The 22,318-nt window shown below is 24.4% G+C and overlaps 2 protein-coding genes across 12 annotated transcripts; one reads left to right on the top strand and one right to left on the bottom strand.

The window, feature by feature from the left end:
• Positions 1–100: 100 nt before the first annotated feature.
• LOC129614189 (HIV Tat-specific factor 1) lies at positions 101–2,420 on the bottom strand. Its single transcript, XM_055528620.1, has 2 exons — positions 1,296–2,420; positions 101–1,239 (listed from the first exon to the last, which is right to left on the bottom strand). The coding sequence occupies exons 1-2, from the start codon at positions 2,178–2,180 to the stop codon at positions 253–255; spliced, it is 1,872 nt and encodes a 623-aa protein (XP_055384595.1). The 5' UTR covers positions 2,181–2,420; the 3' UTR covers positions 101–252.
• A 703-nt stretch (positions 2,421–3,123) lies between these two features.
• Positions 3,124–20,789, top strand: LOC129614220 (poly(U)-binding-splicing factor half pint). Of its 11 annotated transcripts, XM_055528691.1 has the most exons (8): positions 3,252–3,309; positions 3,960–4,053; positions 4,344–4,415; positions 17,894–18,135; positions 18,324–18,382; positions 18,690–18,903; positions 19,065–19,354; positions 19,424–20,789. In XM_055528691.1, the coding sequence occupies exons 3-8, from the start codon at positions 4,379–4,381 to the stop codon at positions 20,313–20,315; spliced, it is 1,734 nt and encodes a 577-aa protein (XP_055384666.1). In that variant the 5' UTR covers positions 3,252–3,309; positions 3,960–4,053; positions 4,344–4,378; the 3' UTR covers positions 20,316–20,789. The 11 variants fall into 11 exon arrangements, with proteins under 11 accessions (XP_055384660.1, XP_055384658.1, XP_055384662.1 ...); XM_055528685.1 differs by lacking the exons at positions 17,894–18,135; positions 18,324–18,382; positions 18,690–18,903; positions 19,065–19,354; positions 19,424–20,789 and adding exons at positions 5,306–5,529; positions 7,192–7,344; positions 7,844–7,971; positions 10,330–14,726 and having other exon boundaries at positions 3,124–3,309; positions 4,344–4,360; XM_055528683.1 differs by lacking the exons at positions 17,894–18,135; positions 18,324–18,382; positions 18,690–18,903; positions 19,065–19,354; positions 19,424–20,789 and adding exons at positions 5,306–5,529; positions 7,192–7,344; positions 7,844–7,971; positions 10,330–14,726 and having other exon boundaries at positions 3,124–3,309.
• The last annotated feature ends 1,529 nt before the right edge of the window (positions 20,790–22,318 follow it).

Below are 22,318 nucleotides of genomic sequence, written 5' to 3'. Positions count from 1 at the left end.
ATTAAATCAATTTGAATTATGTAATAAGCTTTTCATTCAAACTTGAAACTTGTAATTTATTCCACAAACAATATTAATCAACCTTAGTCAAATTTCCAGGATAAAATCTGATATCCATAAACTAACTTTATTTTCTTATACATATTACATTTAAATATGCACTTAATTAATATTTACATATGCTAAAAATATTTCTACTTAAATTTAAGTATAACGTATTTTTTACCTGTAATATTAATACAAAAATTAAGTTTAAATAACCTGAGGCTCAATATTGCTCACAGTTTTGGTAACAACATCTTCTGCAGATTCAGAAAAAGTCTCCGGAATTTCGCTATTTTTTATATCTTTTAACACTATTTCATCCGTTTTTACATTTTTAATTTCACTTGACTTTTCGTTGTTTTCACCATCTAAAAATTTATCCCAATTTGATAACCTGTCTTGCTTTTCATTTGTTGTTTCATCAATTTTATATCTTGTTTTGCCATCCCATATTTCGGCAACTAACCTTCGTTTTCCATAAAATCTTCTATTCATTAATTGAACAACTAAATCCGCTTCTTCAGGACACGACATAGATATGGACGCTATACCATCTGGGTGGCGATCATATATAATTACTTTTCTAACGTTACCGCATTTTTTACACTCCTCCCTGAGGTCGTTTTGGTACTCTAAAATTAATTCAACGTTTTCGTTGAAAATTTGTGGGTCGAAAAGGTTTTTCAGTACAACAACTCGCTCATGCTTAGACCTTTCGCCGCGCATTTTATCTGGCCGCCAATCCAAAAGTTTTTCTTTTAATTTCGCTAATTTTTGCTTATCTTTTTTTTTCTTTTTTGGTTTTAAAGCCGGATTGTACTCGCCTCGCATTTCGAACTTTGCTCTTTGAACGTTTATTTGCTTTCCGCGAACATCGTATCCATCAAGGATTTTCAAAGCTAAATCAACTGATTCTACCTTAATATAATCGCATAAGCCATCGCCTTTCAAAATTCCGTTTGAATCAACATATAGTTTGATTTTAAACTTTTGTGTATTTTGGTCTTTCATTATCAAACCGCACTTACTCATTACATCAATGAATTCCTGTTCAGTTATATCTAGAGGAAGATTTGAAACATACACTTTCGTATTTTGTTCTGGGGTAATATCAAACCACTTTGGTGGTTCTGGTGCTTTGCGCTTCTTATTTTGTTCCACTTTTTCTGTAGTTTTCGATTCTTTATCTTGTTTCTAATCATAAGAATTTATTTTTTATATTTTAAATGATACTATAATAACTTACTTACCTTATTTTGACTTTTTTCAGCTATATTTTCCTTGATTGATATTGGAATCTTAAATCCATCTTCGTCAACAACTTTCCGATTTTGATTACCATCTTTATCAAAGCCATAATTAAGTTGATAAATAGCCATGAAATCGTCATCAATTTTTGGAAACCATGCTTTTTTACTCTCGTCATAAAAAAATACGGTACCATCTTCGTCTTTGTACGTGTGAAAGCCATCAACAAATGAATACTGCACATTTGTTTGAGTTTTAGGTATCCATTGGTTCGTTTCGAAACACCATCGATAGTGTTCATTTTCGTATGGATTTGTTTTAATTGTATCATCTTCAATTTGTTCCCAACTGTTAGTACTATCGGAAAATTTATATTTTATCTTTGTTTTGGGATCAACAAATATCGCCGATCCATCCTCCTGGTAAGAAATATGTTCAGCGTAATCGTCATTTGAAAATTGTTCGTCTTTTTCAAAATTTTGTTCATAAGCTTTATGCTCTGAAATATCTTTGTCCGTGTCTTTTTTTTTCCCTAAAAATTCGCTGGCAGTGTTTACTGATTCATTTATTTCATGACCTAAGCTTTTGTTTGTGTTATCATCTTTGATATCTTTTTTGACTTCAAGAGAACATTCTTGTTTGTTTTGTGTTTCTAAATTGCTGCAAAGTCCTCCCGTACCGTTTTCCTCTGTAATTAATTTGCTTTCTGGCTTTTTGTTATCATCTCTGCTGGCAGATCTTTCAGATACCATGATTGTGTTAGCTCCTAAGCTATCATTGCCATTTATATTATTATCTGAATTCTGTGCTAATGTCCCTTTTTTATTCTGAACACAAATCTCTTCTTCATTTTCTTGTTCCGTTGTACCTTTTTCCAAACTCGTCATTGTTTTCAGCTTTAGAGTCCACGCTCAAATTAAGCCTTGTATATACATATAATATCATCTAATGTTTTTTTATAGAGTAATTTAAAAGTGCTCTTTAAATTTGCCTAAGAGAACAAGCAGAAATATTCTGTAATTTAGTTTCGTATATGTTCCTTGAAATTCTATCTTCGTTTTGCAATAATGTGATTGTTCCGTAGATCAGATATTAACAACTTTAAGTAAAAACAACGAATGTCGAATAGTAACGTTTAAGTAATGTCAAAATAGCATTAATTTTAGCCTCGTTCACCAATTGACATTATGATGAATATTTACGTAATGCAGCAATATATTGTTATTGTTAGCTTTCGTTCCCATAATGGGATACAAAATTGTTTCATTTCAACAGTATTTTTTCAAATAAGACTTTAATTAACGCAAATTTTTATAGCACATTAGCAAAACGTGTTGTTTTTTTTAACTTTGGAACATTCTTTATGCCACACTTCACAGTAGTCACGGTAGAAAATAAAAAAAGTCAAAAAATTATATAAATGATAATTTAATTTTTATTGCTTCCGAGAGAATCGAAATTTTTAAAAGAAAAAGTTTCTAACTCGATTAATATGTACTATTTTATTTATAGTACACACATTATGTTTTTAATATTATATTATAGAGAAATTCAGAAAATTCAAATAACTTGTGGGACCTTTTATTTCATTGCGATATCTTTATTTATAACAAAATAAGAAGTTTTTTTGCTCTCCTGAAAATTTGTGTTTTTGAGATACAATAGTTACATCCGGAACCGTCAAACTAATTATTAATGCGAATTCGAAAACTTTTGAAAAATTGCTCTTCAGCTTGTAATTTAATGTTTTAAAATTATTTTTCTTACACGACAACTCATAATTTGATGTCAATTTCGACATCACATATATGTCAAGCTGCTATAGCATAATCGTTTGCCTGTACAAAAAAGGAAAATTAAATTGTGAATGGCGTCAAAAGTTTGGAAGTTTTGTTAAAAAAAATCATTAAATTTAAAACAAATTTTTATAATTGAAAATAAGTGAAAAATTAGAAAAAAAAAAAAGATTGTATAACTTTAATATATAAAAATATTATGAACGGATTGAACGAAATGGTAAGATGTAAACTTAAATTTTTTAAAAAAATTTTGTAGGTTTGTGAAGGAAAATTGGTGAAAAAATATGGCGGCCTTCATGATATAGTGTAAGAAAAAAAATGTAAAAATTTTTATGGCTTAAGGAATGAAAAAGTTTTGATTCATTAGAAATTCAAAATTTACTAAATATTGAAAGTTATTAAAAATAATTGAAATCAAATTTGAATACTGAATGAATGAATTTTTTAAAGGAGTGGTTTGGGTGGGGGGATTTTGTAATATGTGTCTACATATTATGTATAACTACTTATATGCATTATGATTTATCTACATAATATATGTATAATAATATGTAAAAGAAAGTGTGTATATGTACTTTAAGTTAATATATTAATATATTAAGTTAGCATACATACATTTATGGATGGGCATAAATAGGATATCGATGTTCGTATAGATATGTGTAATATGTAGCAACACAACACACAATAGATATATGTGTATCTATCTACCTATCTAGCTACGAGTATTTACTTGGAACCCAACTTTTTGTTAGTTTTAATTACGTGCCTACCTATAATGTTTAACTCTAGTTTATTTTGTGTATTAAAATTTTTTCTCTAGTTCCAAATATAAAATCTATGTACTAAATATAAAATTTATTTTAGGGAGCTAATGATAATGGTGAAAATCAAACTTCATATGAAGAGCCTTACGGTATAGATAAACATTCTCCAAGTAAACGTGCTAAATTGGAAACAGGTAATTAAAATTAAATGAAATGTTTTGAAATGTTTTTGATTTTCGTGTAAATAATTATTTTTTTCATAAGGTTTTTTTTTATATATTTTTGAAGATGGAAATGTTTAAAAAGATATATTTCATATATTTTTTTTATACAAAATGTTGATAACATAAAATCATAAGTATGTTATTTATATACATATAAAATTGTAAAATTAAGAATAATTTTTTTTTTTAATTTAAAAAACTAATGTCGCGGTTTTTTATTTTTTTCTCTCTTCTATTTTCTCTGCTTGAATTAATTGCAGAAGCATGATGATGTCAGGTGAGACACACGAGACCTATGAAAAACTCTCTGATGATACACGATTCTAACCATAGTATGTGTATATAAGTAAAAAAATATTCAATTAAAAAAAATAATTAAAAACATCTTAAAAGTCCAAACATAAGTTAGAAGTTTTAAAGTTTTAATGTGAAAAATCAAACTTTGTTTTGTTTTCTTTTCGCATATAAAAGATTTTATTTTTTGATATTAATTTGGAAATTTACACTTACTAAAAAAAATCCTTTTATTTATACACCATTCATTTGGTTCAAAATATGTCTCTTAACTGAAGTTAATGTCTTGTCCCAAGAACAAATTCAAAATTAATATTATTAAAATCAGCATTACGTATTTAAATAACTAATCAAATATTTTTGGCATGTAACGCTATTAAATTATTTTCTCTTCTATATTTTCTTAAATATTTTTAATATTTTTAATTCAATTCAAAATTTAATGTGCAATGCATTAAAATATACAAATATAAATATTTATGTAGCAGTGTAAAAAAAGGAATTGCCTGTTTTGTTTACAAACTTAACATTTTTTTAAGATATAGTAAGGTTTCCGTATTTTCAATTATTTTATAATTCACATTTAAACTTTAAACTTCTTGTATTTAAATCAGTTTACTCTTTCAAAATTTTTTGAATTTTTATAAAAAAAAAAATATTTTGAAATATTTTTTAAGGGTAAATTTAATATAAATGTATACATAATAGGTAATTTTTGTGTTTCTATAACTATTAAACAGAAAAAAGAAGAAAAACGTATTATTATATAATATTTTAGTTCAAAAAAGAATAATAGTTAATTTTTCAAGCACAGTATCTATCTACTTTAATTCTACTTATTTATATATATTTAACAAAAAAAAAAAACTTAAAAAAAAAGACAAAACTCAATGATTTTTTTTTCTTTTTTTTTATCTATTTTTTTAAGTTCTTGTCAGAGATGAATCGATATTTATAATAAAAACTTGCGAATGTATGTTGTATCGAATGTGCGAATCCCTGAATGCACATTAGTAATGGGTCTGCGCAAATTCATTAAAAAAAATTAAATTTATAATTATATTACTATTATCAAATATAATTTTAACTTCGGAAAATTAATTTGACGTTTATATAAACAAAATTATAAAAAATGAGAAATTAATGTGAAAGGTGTGTCAACTAATGCGCCTGTAAACCTATTTAAAAACAAATATTTTTTTTTTTAATTGATCAATTACCAAATCTACATTAGTGTTTTAATTTAGAGTGTTAAACTGTAGTCAAAAATGTTACTTGTTTTGAATAGAATCATTAAAAAAAAAGCATTAACTGCAACATCATATAAATTTTTATGATATTTTTAATTTCGTTAAATTACAATGAAATAATTAATTAGCTAAAACTATCAAATTTTTTTTTTTAGTCCTAGTTTTAAAACTCTTAGCCGCCCCTTGATTGTTTCTTATTTAATTAATGTCTAACAAAATTTTGTAAACCTTTATTTTTTTTGAAAATTTATTTATTGCCTTTTTTTTCTTTTATAATTTTTCCTGACTCATCGAAATTTAAAAAAGAAACTGATATCAAAGTCAACCTTTTTTGAAAATGAACCGCTCTAAATATTTGAAATAAACTAATTTTGAACATGAGATTATTACGACAAGTCGCATAATTAATATTTTTTAAAAAATTTATATGATTTCAAGCACTAATTACACATACGAAATATAATAGTTACTGTTGTATTAGCAGTTAAAAAGGCCAGAGATTTTTATGTTATATTTATGTTATATTTATGATTCAAGAATTTTTCAAATTATTTAAATATATATGAATGGAGATTTCAAAAAATTGAATGATAATTCTTTCGCTTTAAAAAAATTTTTTCTAAAGACATTAAAACGTTTATGACATTTATTGCCGCATTATGGCGAGATGCATTATGCCTGATCTAAGCCACAGTTGTCTGTTATTAAATAAAATTTAATTATAAAACAAAAGGGGATTATTCATTTTTAAATTACGCTACAACGCAATTTAAAAGTTAAATTTTTCTAACATCACATTCAACCCTAAATAAAAATATACATAAAAAAGCAAAATTTCAAATGCTTTTTTTGAGTTTTATATACTATATTTAGTTCAAAATTAAATAAATATATCTTTAATTAAATAAATATATATACGTAATCGTAAAATAGTTTGTCGTAAATAAAATACGAATTGTAAAGATTTTTTTCAAAATTAGTAAAAGTGTGATAAATAAATAAATATCACAAAATTAATAGAAACTTCACAAAGTAAAGTTCGATTTAGAAAAGGTTCGAATAAAGAAAGTTTGACTGTTTGATAAGTACCTATATTAAAAATTTAGTTGTCATAATTTTTCTGAAAAATTTATAAATATTAGTATAACAACAGTTAGGGATTTCTGTTATTCCAATATATATTATAAAAGGAACTTATTCACAATATTAATACTTATTTTTATCAATATAATAAAATAAATTTGAACAAATAGTTTTAGATTCTCATGTCATTCTTAGAAATTGATGAAATTTTAATGCTTTAGCTCAAAAGAAGTACATTTTGGACACAGAATTTTATAGTAAAATAATTACATTTTTATTAATAATGAAATGATTGATCAAAATATTTAAAATATAATTTTGAATTTTAATTGTTTTAACAAAAATTGAAATAAGTTTACTGGCCAACAAAAACTTTTAAATATAATTTCTTTTTATTTTATTATTTAAAAAAAAAAAAATTCTAATAATATTTTTTTTCTCTTGTTTTTTTGTTTGTTTTTGTTTTTATTTTTTTTTCAAGCTATTTAAAGTCAACCAGTTTTTCTCTTCTGCTTATTATCGTTTCAGATGTTTTTGATAAAATTTAATATAAAAAAAAACATTTTTTTTTTTTGCATAAAAAGCGAATTGAATGAATAAAATCGAAGAAAAAAAAAAGAAAAAAAAAGAAATGGTTAGGATTATTAATTTTTATGCTATATTTATTATTATTAATCATTTGACTAAAAATAATAAAATTTTTTCATATTAAAAAGAAAAATTAATGCATTTTACTAGAAAAATAATATTGATTGAAAAACAGGTGACCTTGATTAAAAGGTCCAGCCGGTATTTATTATTTATAGAAAAGATTTTAATAAAAGTTTTCAAAATTTTTCAAATGCATTACAAATTCTGTTTGAATTGAATTTTCTTTTTTCAAAATAATAAAATTAATTCAGTCATTTACACGTCATATTACAATATTTTAGTTACCCGTTTACACTTAAAAATTTTGTAATTGGAGATATTTAAATCGAAAAATAAATTATATTTTTCTATAAATGTATTAATTTTTTTTTAAAATTATAAAAAACAAAAAAAATAATAAAAAATGAAAACATTTTTTAATAATTTATTTTTTTAACCGACGTCCATCATTTTTTTTCTTCTGTTTTCTCTCTTACTTTCAGAATGTAAAAAAAAAAAAATAATATTAAATTATTGGATTTTTGCTACTTGCAAAACAAGAATAATCAAAAATAATTTTTATTATTTAGATTATAGAAAATTAATAATAAAATGAACAAATATGTGCAATGTTAGTATTAATATAATTTTTATTTTTTTTTTATTTCTTTTTCATTATTTTAGTAAATTTTTTAATTAATTTATTATAAACAAAAATTTAATATATAATTTCTATATATTAAAAAAATTTATATTAAATTGGTTGGTTTTTAAGGTTTAATTTTCAATTAAAATTTTTTTTATTAAGCTAATAGAATATTGTAATAATAAAAAGAAATTAATTATTTATTGTAATTGCAATATTTTTAGTTGCTCATAATAATTGTTCTTAAAAAAATATGGATTCATTTGAATAAAGTTAATAAAAATCATTTGCTCACAGTAAAGCATCATATTACAAAAATATCAAATGTTTTAATATTATCTGAAATTTCATATTAAAATTAATAAAATTCTATTCCTTCAATTTCTTGTTCGAATAAGTTTATGTTTTAAAAATACTTTCATTTATTTGCAGTTTCATATATAATAATTGTAATATTTAGAAAATTTTATGAATCCATAAATTATCACAATTTCACTAGAAGTGTATTTTCATTATATTGTATGGATTTATTTTTTTTTGATAAAATATTTTTTTTAAACTAATTCGAAATTATTTTGATCAAATTTAATTGCTGTAGTAATTTTTGGTTAATGCGATTTAATTGCTAAGCTAAAAAATATTTATTTGAAAATTATTCCTTAATATAATTTTTTTTTTTTTGTTATATTTTTTTTTTCTTTGGGGAAACTGCTTTGAAACTGCTTTTAAGCATCATATAAATGGTTGGTTGAACGTTAAAAGAGAAAAAAATGTATACCATATTAGAATTGATTGTATGTTTAATTTTTCCACTTGACTCAACGGTTCTCTGGATATATTTTAATTGATATTTGTTCTTACTATTGCTGACTGAAAAATTGACGAGATTGAAAAAAGATTGGAAAGAAAAATGATTAAAATCAAAATAATTTTATTCTTGTTTTATTCTCTTTTTTCAGGATTTTTTTATATAATTTTAAATAAACAAAACAGTAAATCATAAATTATTTTTTTTTTTTGTTTTGCAAAAAAGGTTCTGTATTTTAAATGCTGTGGGAATAATAGCAAATTTGTTAGGTTTCATTTCAGTACGAATTTTGCTCTACATGTTATAAGAAGAAATATGTTTTATTTAATTTGTTTTTTGATGGTTGACAAAAAATTTATAAAGTCATCGCGCATTTTATAAAAAAATTGTTTATTCCGTTTAGCTTTAGATATTAGGGTTTTTAAAATAGAAAGAATTAGACTAGTCAAATTGTTAATCTTAGTAAAATCTTTACATACTTTACGTATCTTTACTTTTACATATTTTTTAATATATTAGAAGTTAGAATAACACTAAAGAAAGATTTCATTTGTTTGGGCAAGATTTTATGCTGTTTGAACATTTAGAACAAAATTTTGCATGGAATCCCGTTTAATTAATATTATTGCTTTTTTTTTGAAAATGATTTATTGTATAAAATATAACAATTATAGATGAAGATTTTCAAATAACAATCACTAGTGAATATGTAAAAAATCCTAGAAATCTTTACCATTTTAAAATTTGTGATATAGAAGAAGGCGAAAAAAAATATAATTTATATCAAATAATTGAAAAAATAATCTTAATTTCTTAGTTCTTATTAAAAGTATGAATAACTTATATTTAAAAAAATCATTAGAATAAATTACATTAAATACATTAAATCCTTTTTTGTAACTAGATCATAATATTTAATAGTTTACTGAATATAAAATTTGGGTTTAAGTAATTTTTAACTTTCAGCTACGAAAATATTTTATTTTATATTTTCGTGCATATATCATAAGTGAATACAGTTGATTTTAAAATATAAACTTGTGGCAAAAAATACTTTTATTTTTTTTTATTTTTGGAGATAAATGATTTATGTAATTCAGAGAGTTTATTCGTACACTGCAACCTTAAAGTTTTTTAAAATTGAAATAATTTTTTTTTTTTAATTTTTGTGTTAAGATATTTGTGTTTTGTGTTAGATTGCTTTTAAAGTTTAAAAAAAAAAAAACTTTGAAAAAAAATATTAAAAAAAAAAATAATGATTAAAAGTTAAAAGCATTCTATCCATTTGATTGGTGACGATAATGTCTTTTTTTCCTTAAAAACATAAAATATGTTATCGGTCGAGTGTGTTCTGACATCGATTTGCTCTTATTAAAAATATCTGCTAAATAAATATTTAAAAGATTATTAAAAATATTTCCATTTTTATATGTTTTTAAATTTTAAAATTAATAAAATTTAAAAACATTTTTTTTTCATTTGATTGTTTGAAAAAAAAAACTCTAACCGAAAAAAAACGTCATTATCGTCAACAGTTCAAATGGAAGATGTCAAAGGCAGTGCCGAATTGAATGCAGCAATATTAGCAGCAGCCTCACATCAACAGCAACAGACAACACAAATTCAAGCTCATATACAAAGTACTTCTTCACAACAGCAACAACAGCAACAGCAAGCTCAACCACAAATTATTACTTTACAGCAGTTACAAAATATATTGTCTCAGCAGGCTATGGCAGCTGCTGCAGCTAACACAACTACGGCCGGAACAAGTGCATCAGGAACGACAGCTTCAGCTGAAGCAATATCAAATGGACAAAATTCTGGTGGTATAAAGATAGACCCAATAAAATTTGAAAATATTCAAATACAACATCAGCCACAACAGCAAACTCAACAAGTGTTAAACATACAAAATTTACAAAGTCTGCAAAATTTACAAAATTTGCAAAATCTACAAGCTGCTGCAGCAGCTGGAATACCGCAGCAATTTATTCAGGGAGGACAAATAATACAAGCAGCTGCGCCAAATACTGGTATACCATCTAATGGAATGTTTCAAATGGTTCAGCCATTGCAAACAATTAATATCGATGGGCAAGAAGCACTGTTTATTCCGAATGTGTCGAGTCCGCAAATTCCAGCTGGTTCTCAAGCTATACAAATAAATGGTCAGCAAGCATTTTTAACACCTCAAGGACAAATAATCAAGGCACCGCAAATTGCGGCAACCCCACAAATTCTTCCAGCACAACTTATACAAAATATTCCACAAACAGTTCAACTTCCAAATGGGCAAACAATACAAATTAGACCACAAAACACAATGCCAAATGTTGTACAATTTCCGATGCCAACACAGACAATCCCTGTTCAAGTACCAATACAGAACGTTAATGGGCAAACCATTTATCAAACAGTTCAAGTTCCATTGCAGGCATTAAGCGGATCAATGCCAGGAATTATTCAGCAACCTCAACAAATGCAAATAATTCCGCAATTTGCACAAGTTGCGAATATAATAACTCCATCAGGTCAAATCCAACAAGTTCAACTAGCCCCTCTTAATCCTATGTTACATGCTGCCGCGGCTGCTGGTAGTTTACCTTCAAATGTAATTCTCCAACAAGCTACACAAAATTTGTCGCAAAATGAACAACCGTCAACCTCTAATATAAGTCAGAGTACTAATTTAGCAGGACAAGTACAGCAACAATCAGCAAACAGTCAAGCTACTCATAACAGTTCGGCGCAGGAATCACAGAATCAAACACAAATACATTCAGTGCAACCAATAACCATTACCAACGCTCAAGGCCAACAGATTACTGTGATTCCGACGCAAGCATTACAACAGTCATTTAGACCGGCCTTGACAAATCCTACAGCTAATATTATACAGATGCCAACAATTTCAGGTTTGCAAACACTGCCAGTACAAAATATTCCAGGAATAGGAAATGTTCAAGTGATACAGGTTAATCCAATTGGACAGCAAATACAAAATAATCCAAGTTCTTCACAGTCTGTGGTAGCTACTGCACAGAATCCTACATCAACAACTGTCCAAACATCTACAGGTAGCGGGATTGCACCTTTGATTACAAGTATAAAAGCCGAACCACAAGATATTAAATGGATTCAACACCATATAATTGCCCAACCGCAAACACAAGCTCAGTCCCAAAGTCAAACTCATCAGACAACTACACAGCAGCATCAACATGCACAACAAACACCACAACAAACTCAAACACAGCAACATGTTGCGACACAACAACAAATTCAGCAACAACAGCAGCATCAGCATCAATCCCAGCAGCAACAGCAACAACAGCAGCAGCAACAACAGCAACAGCAGCAACAACAGCAACAGCAGCAACAACAACAACAGCAGCAACAGCAGCAGCAACATCAGCAAATACAACAAACTCCAAAATTTTCAACACAACTCCATCAATTAAAATCTCCACAAACTCAACAAAAAATTGTTGCTGTATCTCAGCCAGCAACTCAAATAGTGTCAATACCAACAACAATTTCTATAAATCAACCTGCTCAAACAACTCAAACAACAACAGTTTTAGGCTCAATTCAAGCAGCTGCCCCAATTCAAGTTCAACCACAAAACACATCAAATCAGCAACAACAAAATTTTAGTACGCCAGCCTCTGGGGCGCCGCATGGCCCTAATCAAACGTCGATAAATGTTAATATAAATGTTAATGATGGGAGTGAAGTGAAGCAACGTGTCAAAAGAGTAGCTTGTACATGTCCAAACTGTACAACGGGTGAAAAGCATACAGATCGGAAAAAACAACATATCTGTCATATTCCTGGGTGTAATAAGGTTTATGGTAAAACATCTCATTTAAGGGCACATTTAAGATGGCATACAGGTGAGAAACCATTTGTCTGCTCTTGGTTATTTTGTGGAAAAAGGTTTACAAGATCAGATGAACTACAAAGACATCGAAGGACACATACAGGTGAAAAACGATTTCAATGTACACAATGTACAAAGAAATTTATGCGTAGTGATCATTTGTCAAAACATGTAAAAACACATTATAAAACGCGTCATGCGTATGAACCAATTAAGGCGGAAATTAAAACTGAAGAAATTATTTTACAAGATGATACAGAAAGTTTTAATTCACAGAGTGAACAAGATTTAAATTCGGATACAGTACAGGTGCAACAAAATACATTAAATGGTCAAAATCCAACAAATACTATTGTTATATCAATAGCAGGACAACAGCCAACATCGACATTAACACCACCAGTTTTTACAAAAATAAATTTAAAAAAATCAACGTTAAATACATCCGTAATTGATCAAACAACGTAAAATAATTAAAAAATGATAAAAAAAAATTTATGAAATTAAAATTAATTTTAAATTATATAAATTATAGATATAAAAAATTATTTAAAACAAAAGAAAAAGAAAAAAAAACAAATCAATTAAGTTAAAAAAAATTATTATAAAAGAAGAAAATTACGTACTTTTTGGAAAAGTAAACATTCTTTATATTATAAATAACAGTTAGTATGCAATTTTAGTGAATATTTATACTCTAATTAGTCAGTCAATATTTTCAATCGCGATATATGACAGAAGAAAATGAAAGTAGAATAGAAATCGATCGTACCATTTATATTAAACATGCCATAATTATTTATTTCCCACGTTTATTTCCAATTATATAAGATATAAAAATACTAGAATAATTAAGGATTTCAATTCTATAGATTGAGGTTACCTCCTAATTAAAATTCATTATTAGGTGACGATGTTGACGAAAAAAAGTTATTAGATAATATATTTATAGCAAAATTTTTTTTTGTTTTTTCACTTCAATTATATAAGTTTGTAGAATTTTTTTTCAGTAAAAAATGTACTTTCACTGACGTGCTTTTTTATGATAATATTATTAACATTTCAATAAAATTCTTGTTTTTATCGTTATATTCTAATATTTTCATTGCTTCGAAGTTTTGTTAACATTCGAAGTTTATAAATAACATTGTTAAGTTTCGGAAGATCGAGCCGACCGTGATATGTTTTCAAAATAATATCTTTTATATAAAATTTTTTGTATATAAAATGTTTTGAATTTTAGTTACAATTAAAATTATCATTCTAATTAAATAATTAAATGGAATGCAAAAATTACTTAAAATATTTTAAATTTTGTATATAATTAGTTTAGAAATTGGTATCAAACACAATGTTACAAGCGTTTAGCTATTCGAAAATGAAAATTGATTTCCCTTTTGAAATTTTCCAATACTTCCATATTACTATGTAGTGTACTATACTTAAATTATCTTTTACAATGAAATAAATACTGGCTAGCTAGTAATATGAATTCATTACACATTGTATACTATAATTGTCATATAATACATGAATATAAATATTTATGTATATAACATGTGCATATTTTTATGCACATAAATGTCAACATAAATTTTATTTATTTTTATGTATATATATACGTATAATATACGTATATTTTTATGTAATAGTATATATTATATTCATATATCCAAGTATATTAAAAATTTATTTGTATTAAAAAAAAAATAAAAATTTAATTATTTTTAAATTTGATTATTTGATTAAAAATGTTAATTATAAATAGTAGTAAGGCAAAAAAAAAGAAAAAAAAGTTATTTAAATCTATTTTAAATTTTTATTTTTTATTATTTCGAGGCGAAAATGAATACATATATAATATATATTTTATATTATTAAATGAAAAAAAAGCATTTTTAATATTTTTAATGAAATTTATTTATTTACCAAACAGCATTTAATCATGCAGAAATTTATGTTTATTTTAAATATGTTTAATTTAAGTTATTTTATCATATTCTTTTTAAATTATTTCGACTAAGATATAATTTACTTTCGTGCTGCTGCTTTTTAAAATTTCAATGAAAAGAGAATGTCGAGAAAGTCTAATAGTTGAATTTTTAAGTGAAACTTATTATTTACACATTATTTATCGTGCTTAGAAATTATTAATAATATTTAATAATAAATATTATTATACTCTGTTTGTGGTATATAGATAGGAATCATGTATTTTCAATTTAAAAATTCAATCAGTCCTATAATATTTTATTTAAGAATAAAAAAACAACTATTTTTTTCCTATTGAATATTCATATAAGTGGAACTATTTTTGTATATTTTATTGAAATTTATTTCCTATTATCGATTTTCAATTCAAGTATTTTTTTTTATATAAAAATAAAACATAAAAATAAAAGTGAAACAAATTTTAAGATTAACAACACCATTTTAATATTGTCTTTATTCAATATAATATTAGCTGTAATAAAGCTTGTTTTATTCAATTTTTTTCTTATATTGAATTCCTACTGTTCTGTTTTTTTTTCTTGTTCTTTTTGTCAAATTTACAAAAGGTTAATATTAAAATAGAAAAACAGAGCACAAGAACGAAAACAAAAAGAATAAAAAATTAAAAATCAATACTAATTATTCTTAAAAAGAAAGTTACTTAAAAGTAGAAAAATTATTGATTTTTTTTTATGTAAATTTATGTTTACAAAAATTTTGTCGTTGCAGTCCAATTGCAGTTTAATATTCTCAGTACATATTGTAAACTGATTGATTGATCCTTGTTAAAAGTTATAAAATTTTAATATTAAAGCCGATACAACCTTTTATGTTCTTTTCTGTACAAAATTAAAAATTTTGTAATGATTATTAAAATTTAAAATAATTATTAAAAAAACTTAATAATTAAATTTTAAAGTATTTAGCAATAGATTGCTCCACTTTTTGTTAACACCATCAAATGCTAGATTCTTAACAATTAAAGTGCAAATAATAAAATGTTATGTTGGAAAATGTTGGAAAAATACTATTTATATATTTGGTTTTCATCGAAAATTTTAAATAGAAATTCAAAAATAACCATTAATATACAGGAATTTACCTTGGCATATATGTTTATCCAAAAAGAAAATAATCAAATAAAGCTACTTAAATTTCTATTTTTATACATATTAGAGTTGTGAAATTTTCGGTGGTACTCATGATAATTAATTACTGTTTAATTGAGAAATTATTATAGAATTGAATTCACTCTTAATTAACAAAATAGATTCATTTTAATTTTAGTAAATTCCTTTCAACTACTATCAGTTGTCTTAAGAAACATGCGTACAAATATATTATTTATAAAAAGATTGTAGGCAATTTATTATGCAGATCACAAATATAACTATAATATAAATATAATATGATCAATTAAGCACACAATTTTTCAAATAATTTAATAATTTTGTTTGGAGTCTTCTAAATTTTCCTATAAACTCTCAAATCAGAATATATTTTATACTTGGTATTAAAAATATGTACGGTAACATATAATGAAAAAAAAAATTGAAAATCCTTTATATTTTTTTTTTTTTTCATCTTTTTTTTTATTTGTTTTTCTTCTTGTTTTTTATTAAATTTTATTAGTCTTCCATACACCACCGAGCTCTAACAATTGCTAAAAAAAAAATTCAAGCTATATTATTTGATTTAATAAATTTTAAAAATGAAATTGCAAATAGAATTCCATGAATAAGATAAAAAAAAATATAAAATAAAAAATAAGTAAATGTGTTTACATGTTTTGAGAATAAAAAAAAAAATATGCGACATCACAGGAATCATGTAAGATTTAAATCTGAAAATGGTAAAATAATAATTAATATAACGTTTTTTTAATATTCTTTTTTTTTTTTATTTCATCTTTTTCTCTCTGGGGTGTTTTCTTTTTCTCAATTTTGGTATTTTTTTTTTAATTCAATCTCCGTTTTTTAAATGAAATAAAACGTTTAAAAATACCATTTACAGGAAGTTTGTCAACCATCAAAATCTATTAAAACATTGTATATATAAATGTATATATTTATTTAACCCTTAAGTTATGCAGTAGAATTTGATTTTGTATATTTAGAAAAAAAATTCTTTATTAATAATAAAATTTTATTTAATTTATAATTTCAAATTATATTTGTGCAGTGTCCGGAAATGCGGAAATTTTATTTTCGCGTAAATTAAGTGAATCCGTATATATAAATATATAAACATATATAAATGTATATTATATTCATTTTCCATATCTATGAAAAAATTGAAGCGAATAATAAAATCAATAAATTCTATATGTAACATTATATGTACATATGTATAGAGATATCGAAATATCAAGATAGTAGATGCATAATATGAAATTATAATGAGATATATTCGTAAGGTGCAGTGTGTGCTATTTATTGTTATTAACTTTTTTTTTTATTAATAATAAAATCAGCGCAATGAAATATAAAAATGTGGTACGCAAGTGTGTATCACATTTATTGTTACATGTAGATTAAACAACCAAAATAAATTTTATTCGTTTATTTTTCTTTAAAGAAATTTTATATTCTATCTATAATATTTCAATTTCGGTTTGTTTATAATGTAACAATAGCTGCCTGCCTCTAAATCACAATTTTCTAAATTAAAAGACAATTTTCGGAACATGTTTTTAAAACACAAGAATCAATTGCCAAATGTGACTCGAAATATATGAAAAAAACAAAAAAATTTTAAATTGTTTATAGAAAATTGTAAAAATGCAAAGCTAATTTTTGAAAAAGGTAAAAGTAAATTCACCTGTTTATGCTACTTAAGGGTTAACATGTAAATTTTTATACATATATAAATAAAATTTTCATTTTCTTTATCATATATATATATATTTTTTTTTTTATTTTTTGTTTATAAAATTTGAAAACTTTTTATTTTATTCAGAATCTATAAAGGATATATAAAGCTACAGAATTCGAATGCAATCCAAAAAAAAAAAAAAAAAAAAATTAAACATAAATTTTATAAATAAAAATTTTAAAAAATTTCAGCTTCAAAATGGAAGGGATACTCTTAATCTGCTAGTACACCAAAAAAAAAAAATTACAAAAAAGAAAAAAAATTCTTTTCGTTTTCCTTTTTTTTGTTTATTTTTTTCTTTTGTTTTACAAAAAAAATTTTTCATATTTTTAAATTAAAATTTTTAGGAAAATCTTCTGCTTGGGAACCGAAAATTCCTTTTTTGTCTCATCCAATTTATGATCTTAAGCAAACTGGTGATGTAAAATTTGGTCCAGGTACCCGTTCTGTTTTGCTGGGATTATTAGGCGGTGCATTACCAAAATTGAGCAGTGATCAATATGACACGGTTACCAGAGCTAAAAAATATGCAATGGAACAGAGTATTAAAATGGTTTTAATGAAACAGACATTAGCACATCAACAACAGGTTTAAACAAATCAATAATTTTTTATTTTTTTGTATATTTTTATAAAATTTTATTGTTGACATTTATAAATAAGTACATTAAGTTGATATAAATAATTGTTAAAATTTTATAAAAAAAAATTTTAAAAAAATTTTTATGTAATAAAAAAATATTAATGTTCATTTTTTTTTTTACATGGAAATTATAGCAATTGGCAAGTCAGAGGACACAAGTTCAAAGGCAACAAGCTTTGGCACTAATGTGCAGGTTAGTTTTTATGAATAATTATTGAAACTTGAAATTTGAGTTACAACTTTTAATTATAGATTTATATTATATAAACTAGAAATAATTATAAAAAGTATTTAAAAATGATGTGAAAATATAAAATGATTTTTTTTTGTGGATTGAATTACAATTTTGAGTTAATGAAATTGTTTATTTTATTTTTGTCAATTTACAAATTGAAAATGATTTAATTTCTTGCTGATAAGATCTGATTTTTATTGAAATATTTAAATGGAAATTAAATAACTTTTACTTTTTTATTTTATAATAATTTTCCATTTTTTAGAGTGTATGTTGGTAGTATATCATTCGAACTAAAGGAAGATACTATAAGACAAGCGTTTTTACCATTTGGACCTATAAAATCAATTAATATGTCGTGGGATCCGATAACTCAAAAACATAAAGGATTTGCTTTTGTTGAATATGAAATACCAGAAGGTGCTCAGTTAGCCCTTGAACAAATGAATGGAGCTTTAATGGGTGGCAGAAATATTAAAGTAATTTTGCTTATTTTGTGTATATTTTATTTTGATTTTTATTTTATCTATATAAAATGCATATCTTATATTACCTATTTTGCTTTCATCTTTTAAATAAGAGCAAGCCGTTGAACATTTTTTTTTGACGAAAATTTTTTTTTGTTAACAATTTGATATAGGTTGGACGTCCTAGCAATATGCCCCAGGCGCAGCAGGTGATTGACGAAATTCAAGAAGAAGCTAAAGGTTATAACCGTATATATGTTTCATCGATTCATCCTGATTTATCTGAAGAGGATATTAAGAGTGTTTTCGAAGCTTTTGGTCCTATAATGTATTGTAAATTGGCGCAAGGCACATCAGTTCATTCTCATAAAGGTTATGGGTTCATTGAATATGCTAATAAACAAGCAATGGATGAAGCTATTAATAGTATGAACTTGTTTGATCTTGGTGGTCAACTTCTAAGGTATATTGTACTAGGAAAATAACTTGTATTAAAATAAGTATTTTTCAATCTTAAATTATATTTTTTCAGAGTTGGTCGCTCAATAACCCCACCTAATGCTCTAATGGGTCCTTCTAGCAATTCAACAATGCCTACAGCCGCGGCGGTTGCTGCTGCTGCAGCAACAGCAAAAATTCAGGCAATGGATGCTGTAGCTAGTACAGCTGTTTTGGGATTATCTGCTACAGCTCCAACTGTTCTTCCTGCTCTAGCGAATGTAATACCAAAAGCTTTGCCTGTTTTAACTGGTGCAGTTGGATCTGCTGGTCTTCCTCCACCTGGAATAGCTGTACCGACCCCAGTTGGATTGTTAAATCCACCATCAGTTGTTAATCCTGCTGGGATTGCTGGTGTCAATGTGACAAGTGCAGCCGCTGCTGTTGCAGCTGCTGCAGCAGCTGCATCAAATATAGCAGCTAGTGCTGGTGTTTCTCATTTAAACAGCAATGCAGAAGATATTTTAAAGAAAGCCTATGAAAAACAACAAGAAGAATTACAAAAAAAATTAATGGAAGAGGGTGATACACAAACATTACAACAACAAGAGAGTATGTCAATTAAAGGACAAAGTGCAAGGCAATTGGTAATGCAACGTTTAATGAGACCACATGAGTCTAAAACTATTATATTACGTAATATGGTCGGTCCAGAAGATGTTGATGAAACATTGCAAGAAGAAATTCAAGAGGAGTGTGCAAAATTCGGCGAAGTGGTTAGGGTTATTATTTATAAGGAAAAACAAACTGAAAATGATGATGATGATGATGCTGATGTTATTGTGAAAATTTTTGTTGAGTTTTCAACAGCCACTGAAGCAACACGTGCTAAAGATGCTCTACACGGTAGATACTTTGGTGGTAGGCGTGTCGTTTCACAATTATACGATCAGGCATTATTCGAACACGGAGATTTTTCCGGATAGATATTCAAAAGAAATTAATTAAGAGAAAAATAATTCTTTTTACTTTTATTTAATTTTAATTATATTTTTAAGTGTATTATGTCTTATACATATATATGTATTTTATTTATTCATTTATTTATTTATGTACATAAATAAATAAATAAATAAACAAACAAAATATATATATACATATGTATGTATGGATTTGTAAAAAATGTAGAAATAATACAATTGCATTTTTGTATCATTAATTTACTTTTAATTTCTAAAAAAAAAAGTTTTCAATTGGAAAGAAGAAATTTCCCTTTCGTTTTAAATTTTTTTTTTTTATTATATTCATTTAGAATTATATTTTTAAGTAACATTATTATTCAAAGTTTGAATAAAAGGACAAACATAATTTATTCTTAATATTAAAAATTTCTTTGTAAATATAATAGCTTGCCAAATTTCTTTTCAATAAATAGAATTATTATATAAAATTGACAAATTTCTTTTCAATAAACAGAATTATTATATAAAATTAACAAATTTTCTGATTTTCTTCATTTTCGTGAAATTTTTTTAAATTTAAGCTTTTAAGTATTTTTTTCCTTTTGGTTATTTTTGTAATTTTATTTAACATTAATTTCGAATTGTAAAATTTAAATTTAAAGAAGTTTGTTTTTTTTTTTTATAAATATATAATTGAAATTTGAATTCACATTTATAAATTAGAATATTAATGAGAATAAAATGAACGTAAAAGTTCACAATATAAAAAAAATACTTAGATTATAAATTTAATATAATAAAGAAAAGTTTACAAAAATTTAAGAATATGTAAATTTGATAACCACATTACCACATAACATTTACACAATTTCTCACTGAATATAATTTTTCTTATTGCGATCAAATTCTGTATATTACATTATGAACTTCATATTTTCTTCATCTTTTCTTGCACTTTGTAATTATTTATTCATTTATGAATTTGATGATTTTCATTTACCACATTCCACACATGGTTAAAAAGAAAAAACAAAACAATTTACAAATTACATAATATAAATAATTTTTTATCTTTCGATTGTAATTACATAATTATTATCTCTTCTATTAAGTTTTCTATTTCAATTAAATTTAAAATAAAAAAAGAATATTGTTAAATTTCTTTTGAAGATGAAATCACAAAGAAACTTTTCTGCTAAGCCAATCAAAATTAACAAAAATTTAATAAAGTTATATACAAGTTGTACAAAGATATTTAATTATAAAATAAAAACAAAACAAAAAAAAACGAAAGTCGAAATTTACATTAAAAAAAGAAGAAGCATCATTAAATTTCATTAAAATATACTTAGGATAAAATATTGTCTAGTTATAAAAAAAAAAAAATAACTCGTTGTCCAACAAAAAAAAAAAAAAATAAAGAAAATTAAATGAAAAAAAAATTATAAAAATTTATAAAATGTGTTTAAAGTGTGCATTATATTAAATATATATTAATGAAAAAGTTATTCATTGATAGATGACTTATAACAATCTGATGTTTGAAAATGTGAATATATTTTTTTAGTAACTAATTTACTATAATGTACATTTTAACTTTAAAAACTAAGCAATGAGGTATAAGATAAGAAAAATATCCATTTTAAGTTATAAATTATTTTGAAAAAGTTTTAATTATGCAATTTTTTGTTTTTTCATCTTTTTCTTTTTTTTTTTTTTTTTGAGAAAAAATGTATTTAATTTGAATCTTGGCTAGATAAAAATTAAAAGAAAAAATTATAAATATTAATTATATAGATTATATATATATATATAAAAAGATATTAAAATTACTAAACGATTTTATTCATTAAATATTAATTATATTTAAAATATATACATATATATATATATAAAAACAAAACAAATTTGTGGAAACAAAACTTAAAATTAAAAATAAACAGATAAAACAGTTATAATTGATAAGCAAAAAAATTTTATTTGACTCTTTTATTTGCTAAATAAATTTAGATAATATTTTAGATAAA

The sequence above is a fragment of the Condylostylus longicornis genome, unplaced genomic scaffold (assembly GCF_029603195.1).
Source record: "Condylostylus longicornis isolate FDR11 unplaced genomic scaffold, ASM2960319v2 ptg000106l, whole genome shotgun sequence".
NCBI lineage: Eukaryota > Metazoa > Arthropoda > Insecta > Diptera > Dolichopodidae > Condylostylus > Condylostylus longicornis.
Note: the sequence above shows the minus strand (reverse complement) of the source record. Positions and strands in the feature narration are given on the sequence as shown.

Bases quoted from the DNA above. Each gene is read 5' to 3' on its own strand.
- LOC129614220 (XM_055528682.1), top strand. From the start codon at position 3,289: ATGAACGGATTGAACGAAATG. The intron at 3,310-3,959 runs GTAAGATGTAAA...AATTTATTTTAG, and splicing joins TGAACGGATTGAACGAAATG to GGAGCTAATGATAATGGTGA. The intron at 4,054-10,329 runs GTAATTAAAATT...TATCGTCAACAG, and splicing joins ACGTGCTAAATTGGAAACAG to TTCAAATGGAAGATGTCAAA.
- LOC129614189 (XM_055528620.1), bottom strand. From the start codon at position 2,180: ATGACGAGTTTGGAAAAAGGTACAACGGAACAAGAAAATGAAGAAGAG. The intron at 1,240-1,295 runs GTAAGTAAGTTA...TCTTATGATTAG, and splicing joins CTGAAAAAAGTCAAAATAAG to AAACAAGATAAAGAATCGAA.